Source organism: Osmerus mordax, chromosome 26, assembly GCF_038355195.1.
Source record: "Osmerus mordax isolate fOsmMor3 chromosome 26, fOsmMor3.pri, whole genome shotgun sequence".
In the NCBI taxonomy this organism is placed as follows: domain Eukaryota; kingdom Metazoa; phylum Chordata; class Actinopteri; order Osmeriformes; family Osmeridae; genus Osmerus; species Osmerus mordax.
In genome coordinates this window covers 1,311,330-1,319,717 of record NC_090075.1, presented here as the reverse complement: position 1 = coordinate 1,319,717, position 8,388 = coordinate 1,311,330, and the positions used below count along the sequence as shown (strand labels likewise).

The 8,388-nt window shown below is 50.8% G+C and overlaps 1 protein-coding gene across 1 annotated transcript in view; it reads left to right on the top strand.

The window, feature by feature from the left end:
* The window catches only part of agbl4 (AGBL carboxypeptidase 4), a 30,709-nt gene extending 23,145 nt beyond the window's left edge, over window positions 1–7,564 (top strand). The window contains 1 exon segment of the mRNA XM_067229425.1: window positions 7,376–7,564. Within this exon segment, the coding sequence (XP_067085526.1) occupies window positions 7,376–7,564 (189 nt within the window).
* Window positions 7,565–8,388: the final 824 nt, after the last annotated feature.

Here is an 8,388-nt window from a genome sequence, read left to right as displayed (position 1 = left end):
GGAGTGTGTGTGTGTGTGTGTGTGTGTGTGTGTATGTGTGTTTGTGTGTGCATGATTAAACTTCACCCATACGCTACGGCAGAACGTGTGATGTTCGGAGAGGCTGTGAGACCAGTATGAACTGGACTGGAGAGACCAGCTCTGTTCAGGACTTCTCTGTCTGCTTCTTACTCTTTCTCTCTCTGTCTCTCCCCCCACACCAACCCTTGTCCCATCATCCCACCCCCCCGTCCCAGCACCCATATCCCCGTTCTCCCCATCCCTCCCACACGCATCATTTTTCCCCTCATAATTTGTACGCCCCTGACCCCCCCTCCATCACCATGGCGCCGCCGTCGCGTTCCATTTCCCAGACTCCTCTCTGCTGCGTGCGTTTGTCTGCGCGGAGGCAGACTGCAAACATCAGGGACAGACGGGCTCACAACTTGGTTATTGTCTTCTTTAATTGCCAGCGGCAGCGATGCCTGATCTCACATTAGAGAGTAACAGCCCTCGTGACACAGCTAAATCCAGGCGTTTCTTCTAGAGAGGAGCCTGCCACACGTTCCACTGAGGGAGAACCGTTTAGTCACTTGCTGCTAAATTCTGCTTTCAGGGAGATTACAGCCCAGCGGTTTAGAAGTTTTTAGTTTCCAAAGACTGGAAACAACTGAATGAAATTGAAAATAGTTTGTTAGCTTCTATTTAAAGGACAAAAAGCGCCACAGATTTTAAAAGCACGTTTCACTAAAGACGTACTGGTGGACATGATGGCGTTCTAACATGACTGTCTGTATCACTGTCGTGATAATACAGATCTTACTGGAGAACAGCACTGGAGTGGGGCGTTCTAGGTTATCCCAATCAGACTGTGTGTGTGTTGTGTGGGTGTGGTTAGGGGTGTGTGTGTGTGTGTGTGTGTGATTGTGCTGTAGTGTCAGTGTCATTGTTCCTCTGAATCAGGATGATTGATTGTTGCTGAGGAAGGTCACAGGCTGGCCAGTCGGGGTGTGAGGTCACACACACACACACACACACACACACACACACACACACACACACACACACACACACACGCACACACACACACACACACACACACACACACACACACACTCTCTCACACACGCACACTACACACACACACCACACACACACACACACCACATTCACACGGCACACACACACACACACACACACACACACACACTCTCTCACACACGCACACACACACACACACACACACACACACTACCACACACACACACACACACACACACACACACTCTCTCACACACGCACACACACACACACACACACCACACACACACACACACACACACACTCTCTCACACACAGCACACACACACACACACACTCTCACACCTATACACACACACACTCACTCTCACATACTTATACACAGACACACACACTCCCTGAGGTCCCTACACACCCAACATACTAAGTTACACACAGTCCTGAGAGAGCGAGAGAGAGCTGACAGTTCAGTAATAATGTTCAATTTATAGGGTTGTGAATCTATGGTTTGTGTGTGTGTGTGTGCGTGTGCATAGGTGTGCGTGTGTGTGTGTGCATGTGTGTGTTGTGCGTGTGTGTGTGCCCAACAGTAGCTCTGGGCTCTTTCTGTCTCACACTACTGAGGTGATGTATCCAATTATTACAGTACAGTGTGGGTGGTTTTTTGTCTAACACCACTACACACACACGCGCGCACACACACACACTCCCAAAAGCATATCACACTCTCTCTCCTCCACTCTCCCTGTTTCACTCTTTCTCTTCGCTCCAATTCTCTCACACTCTCTCTCTCTCTCTGTGTTTGTGCTTGTCCCTGGGGGTGAGTATAGGAGGGAGAGGGGAGGTGAGAGGGGGCAGATGAGGGGTGTGGGACCCCAGCGGTCCTGTTTCAGAGCGGGGCGGTCCTGATGGACAGGCTGACGGAGAGAAGGCTCTTTCAGCCAGCTTAGCTGCCTCCCTAATTGGCCTTTATGAATATTTAATGAAATCAAGATGAAATTCAATCATGGCTTTTAACTGCTGCTTTGGAGAGTGCCCTTGGTGTGTGTCTGGGGTGAGGGGGAGGGGGTGGGGGGGGAGTTATTAGATTTCTCTGCAGAGGAGAGAGTGGGACCACAGACGTGTGTGTGTGTGTTTGTCTGTGCGTGCACACGAGTGTATGGACGTGTGTGTGTGTGTGTCTTGTGCGTGCACACGGGTGTATGGATGTGTGTGTGTGTCAGTCACAAGATGGCAGGTGGCAGCAGTATCTTGGTGGTCTGAGACCAGCAGAGTATCCTGTCTCTGAAGGAATTAATCATTTATTTGTTCTGTTGTATTTTTAACCAAGGACTCCTGGTCACGCAACACATACTCCCCTCCCATCTCTCCTCTCCTCACCTCACCTCCCTTCTCTCCTCTCCTCACCTCCTCTCCCCTCCTTCCCCTCTCCTCCCCTCCCAATCTCTCCTCACCTCCTCTCCCCTCCTCTCCCCTCCCCTCCTCCCCTCCCCTCCTCTCCTCTCCCCCTCCCCTCCCTCTCCCTCCCTCCTCTCCTCTTCCTCTCCCCTCCTCTCCCTCCTCTCCCCTCCTTCCCCTCTCCCCACCTCCCCTCCTCTCCTCTCCCCCTCCTCTCCTCTCCCTCCCCTCACCCTCCCCTCCCCTCCCCTCCCCCTCCCCCTCCCCTCCCTCTCCCCTCCTCTCTACTTATACTGACCAGCAGTACTTTTCCCCTGCTGGGTTTGAGGCTGGTCGCTGGTGTGGCAGACAGCCACTCCCTAACTGAAGCACAGCTCTGCTCTCCATTAGCTTAGCCTTAACCTCCAGCTCCCCTCTCTCTCTCTGTCTCTCTCGCTCTCGCTCTCGCTCTCTCTCTCTCTCTCTCTGGAGAGCAGGGGAGGAGACAGAGAGACTGGCACACACACACACACACACCCAGGGGAACTCATCAACACACACACACTCTCGTGAGAGGGATGGTCCGGGGGGGGTGAGGAGTGGATTATTCAGGGGTGACTCCATAGGGGGAGGGGGTATGGGAGGGGTCCCAGGGTGGCAGGGGTTGGATGAGGTAAGGGGTGGATGAGGTAAGGGGGGTGGTAGTCAACAAGCTGACTCATCAGTAAAGTCCCAGTGGCCCTAATCTCTCTAAGAGCTCTCTCTCTCTCTACCTCACTCAGCCCTGGGGATTCTGATGTCAGACCGCTTTTCCATTCTCATGACCTCATCAGGGTGTGGCCAAACACATATTCCACACACACACACACCTACTGCCTACTGCCTGTGTAGCGGCACCAACTCTACCAGGCAATTATGACTCAGTGATGACCTGTGTGTGTGTGTGTGTGTGTGTGTGTGTGTGTGTGTGTGTGTGTCGGTGTGTGTGTGTGTGTGTGTGTGTGTGTGTTGACTGTGTTGGCTGATGTTGAGGTCAGACCTGTCTTCCTGTCTCCTGGTGATGCGGAATCACTTCAGGCCTCAGTCAATATGATTATATTCTATCCATATGTTTGAATTGATAACTGGGGAGAATCAGGTCAGGGACAGGAGAAAGAGATTGTGTGTGTGTGTGTGTTTTGGGGGCAGTGTATTATTGTAAGATTGACCTTCATGAATTGAGTTTCTAAATGATGGTTGGATTGTAGACCCCCCCCCCCCCTCCCTCCTCATCCCCTCACGAGATAATCATCTGCCAAATATGAAAAGTAAATTCCGGAATACATTTCGTCAAATAGGGGTTCTGGGTAGATGTGCATAAATATTTAATCTAGTAATAAAAGCTGTGTTTAGTAAATTAACTTTTTTTAATCGTCCCCCCACCCACCACTACCCCCCTCCCAGATCAAGTTAGTGGAACGCTCCGTTATTAACCTCCTCACCTGACACTGATGATACCATAATAGAAATAGGGGTGCTTTCGAGCGACAAGATAATGGTTTCTGGAAGGGAAGTGCTGAATCATTCCCAGCTGAATGATTTCCAACCAATTGTGATGGATGAATAGTCATTAGAGCCATGGGTTAACGATTGATCAATTGCCTATTCAGAGTCTGTGATTGAGTGAGAAAGAATGAAAAAGAATGAGATAGAAAACAGTGAGGGAGGGGGAGGGGGAGGGAGAGAGAGTATGTGTGTGTGTGTGTGTAACCTTTGACCTTCAGTGCTCAGCTTGTTCCTGACCTGCTGTTTACATTTACATTCAGTCATTTAGCAGACGCTCTTATCCAGAGCGACTTACAGTAAGTACAGGGACATTCCCCCGAGGCAAGTAGGGTGAAGTGCCTTGCCCAAGGACACAACGTCAGTTGGCATGACTGGGAATCAAACTGGCAACCTTCGGATTACTAGCCCGATTCCCTCACCGCTCAACCACCTGACTCCCCTGCCGCCCCCTGCTGTACTGCCCTCTCTCAGCAGGGGGCGGCAGCACACATACACACTTATACGAACACATACACACACTTATACGAACACACACACATACACAGATACGTACACACACACTCATACGTACACACACACACACACTCATACGAACACACACACATACATACACACACAGATGCACACGCTCACACATGCACACACACACAGTTTGTTATCCAGAGATAATTGATCTGGAGTAAATGACAGTATTACTGTTCCACTGTGGGCTTCTCTCCCTCACGATCACTCTGTACATGGATAAGGTGCTTAGTGTTTCCCAGTAGAGAGAAAGAGAGAGGGGAGAGAGAGAGAGAGAGAGAGGGTGATAAAAAAGAGAGGGGAGAGTGAGAGAGAGAAAGAGAGTCACAAGAAGACAAGAACAAGGGATATAGAGAGAAAGAAAGAGAGAGAGAGCACATTACGAAAGGCTATCCTGGGTAGAAAATAGGATTGTATTAATCTTTATCAAATGGTGTCATGAGCTGAGAGCCCCGCCCCCCGGCCTCCGGCCCCCCTGCCCCCGCCCTGCGGGGCCCCCCGGCCTCCGGCCCCCCTGCCCCCGCCCTGCGGGGCCCCCCGGCCTCCGGCCCCCCGCCCTGCGGGCCCCCCGGCCCCCCGCCCTGATCCAGTGTGTTATGAGACACCAGAGAGAGAGAGAGAGAGAGAGAGGGAGAGAGATACACACAGAGAGAGAGAGATACAGAGAGAGAGAGATACAGAGAGGGAGAGAGATACAGAGAGAGAGAGAGAGAGAGAGACTGGTAAACGCCACCACTTTATCAAGCTGATGATAAAATCATACTGACTCCAACCGTGTGTGTGCGTATGTGTGTGTTTGTGTGTGTATGTGTGCACATGTAACTGTGACCTATTCCCTCTGTGTCTGATGTGCATGCTGCATGCTTCATGGTTCACTGGTCGTCTCAGTGTGATTCACAACTAAAGACCAGAGAAGCGTTCATGCTCCGATTCCATCACACATTCACCAGCACTGTGGCACTCCAGTACTAAAGTGTCAGTTAACCAGACTCACCCAGAGAGGGATTGTTCTCTACGATCCTCCTGCAGAACCACACACCACCAGTAGAGGGCGGTGGACCGGCCGCAGTCTAGCGGGAGTTCAGCCCTCCAGCCCTCCATCTAATCATCCTGCTGCTTATCATGTCTCAGAGAACACAAACCAGTCGAGGGTCAGAAGGATGGTTTTCAGAGGTTTTCTAACGAACATATAAGTCCGGTGGCTGAGTGGTGAGGGAATCGGGCTAGTAATCCGAAGGTTGCCAGTTCGATTCCCGGTCATGCCAACTGACGTTGTGTCCTTGGGCAAGGCACTTCACCCTACTTGCCTCGGGGGAATGTCCCTGTACTTACTGTAAGTCGCTCTGGATAAGTGCGTCTGCTAAATGACTAAATGTAAATGTAAATATAAGAACAGATAAGCGGGCTGCTGTGAGTGTATGCAGGTGTGTTGAGAGCGCGGTGTGGCGCGCTGATGTCCTCTCAGTGCCTCGGCTTCCTGTCAGCTGGGTGGGGCTTCCTGTGTTGTGTTCATTGGTCCTGTTGCGCAAATCTAACTGACCAATCACAGACACACGTGAAGGTGAGGCTCTGTGGAGACCTGCAGAACTGCACCAGGAGAGGTGACCATACCTACACTGGGAGCTGAGGGTGTTGATCCACCCTCTGAAGAGATAACTGGAAATGTTTTATCCTAAAAGAGATACACTTCAGCTTGAGTGTGTTTCAGGGTATCTCCACACGTAGGAGTCTCATTAGCCTGCTGTAAGAGGTGTTTTTATATCAGATGCTTGAATTTTAACAAAGTCAGTCCCAGACCAAGATAGCACTCAGACACTCCAACACACACACACACACACACACACACACTTCCAGGGTGTGAGGATGCAGTTGAAGAGTGAGTGTGTGTTTGATTGCTTCAGCTCTGGCAGCAGGTTAAAGAGATGGTGAGCGAATGATTCAGCCTTCCTCTCCTTTCCCCTCCTCCCTCTCCTCCCGCTCCCCTCCTCCCTCTCCTCCATCCCCCCTCCCTTCCTCTCCTTCCTCTCCCCTCTCCTCTCCTCCATCCCCCCTCCCTTCCTCTCCTTCCTCTCCCCTCTCCTCTCCTCCCTCCCCCTCTCCTCCCTCCCCCCTCCCTTCCTCTCCTTCTTCTCCGCTCTCCTCTCCTCCCTCCCCCTCTCCTCCCTCCCCCTCTCCTCCATCCCCCTCTCCTCCATCCCCCCTCCCTTCCCGGAGACGTTGAGTGTAAAAGTGGGCACTCTCTCTCACACAATCCATCACCTCCTCTAGTACACACACTTTGTCGCTCTCTCAAAAACTCTCAAACACACACTCCATCATTCTCTTAAAAACTATCTCTCACACACACACACACACACACACACACACACACACTCCAGCTCACAGTGACAAGAGGGTGCAAAGGGAACATGAAGGCTCCATAGACACTGAGACTACCCAGAGCCTGGACACACACGCACACACACACACTCTACCCCTACTACATTTCGATGTAGTTTTGTCTTGTTTATCTTGAGTCTGGTTGACATCAGTCTCTCCTGTCTGACTGCTCCTCTAGTTGTTCTCTAGTCTTGCTGGTTTCTGCTGCGTCTGCAGGATGGCTGCACTGACGAGTGTGATGCTCCGACTCTTTTGACCCTGTTGCCTTCTGGCAGGCCATACCGAAGCATCCGGTCTTGCACACACAGACTGGATAACAGTTTCTTTCCAAGGGCCATCAGGCTTCTGAATGAACATTGATATGGACACTGATACAGTTCCTCACTAGTCACTTTACACACTGTCACTTTCAGCTACTGGTTGCACTATCAGCAATATTGCACTATTGTATTTCAGTGCCCAGTCTGACCCTGTGTTGTTCTTTGCACCTGACATTAAAAGACTTGAACTTGAACTTCTCTTCTCTCTCCAGCAACAGAGACGACTGGACCTTCTGACCATCACCAACCCTGGTGAGTCCTGCACTCTTGTATTTGACAACATCAACAACACAAACATCAACATCACCACCGCTAACAACACAAATAGTAACCTCCACACCAACACTGCCACCATGAACAGCATCAACAGACTCCACACCAACTGCCAGGGCTTCTACTAAGACAATTCCAGCTACTTACATTTACATTTATTCATTTTAGCAGACGCTCTTATCCAGAGCGACTTACAGTAAGTACAGGGACATTCCCCCCGAGGCAAGTAGGGTGAAGTGCCTTGCCCAAGGACACAACGTCAGTTGGCATGACCGGGAATCGAACTGGCAACCTTCGGATTACAAGCCCGATTCCCTCACCGCTCAGCCACCTGACTACTTTGCAACTACATTACAACTGCTTACACTGGGTGGGTTTAGCTCAGCGGTTGACTGCAGATCCAAAACGTGCAGGTTCAAATCCCCTTCTGTTACGTACAACTACTTTACAAAAGCCTTCCTTTACTAAATTCAATAAGACCTCTGATCCTAAATGCTAATGCTACTCTGGTACTATGACCTTGAGGCCTCTAGTCTCACCTCTTGGTGTGTGTGTGTGTGTGTGTGTGTGTGTGAGAGAGAGAGAGAGAGAGAGAGAGAGAGAGAGAGAGAGAGAGAGAGAGAGAGAGAGAGAGAGAGGTACAGGGTACAGGGTACAGGGTACAGACTGACTGCTGTCTGTCTGTCCTGGATGAATGGAGCTACATCACTGATCCTTCTGTTCATCCAAACACACACTCAAACCCTGTCACACACTCTCATCCAAACACACACTCAAACCCTGTCACACACTCTCATCCAAACACACACTCAAACCCTGTCACACACTCTCATCCAAACACACACTCAAACCCTGTCACACACTCTCATCCAAACACACACTCAAACCCTGTCACACACTCTCATCCAAACACAGGCACTCCCGCTCTCTTCCAACGCAGAAACATACAACA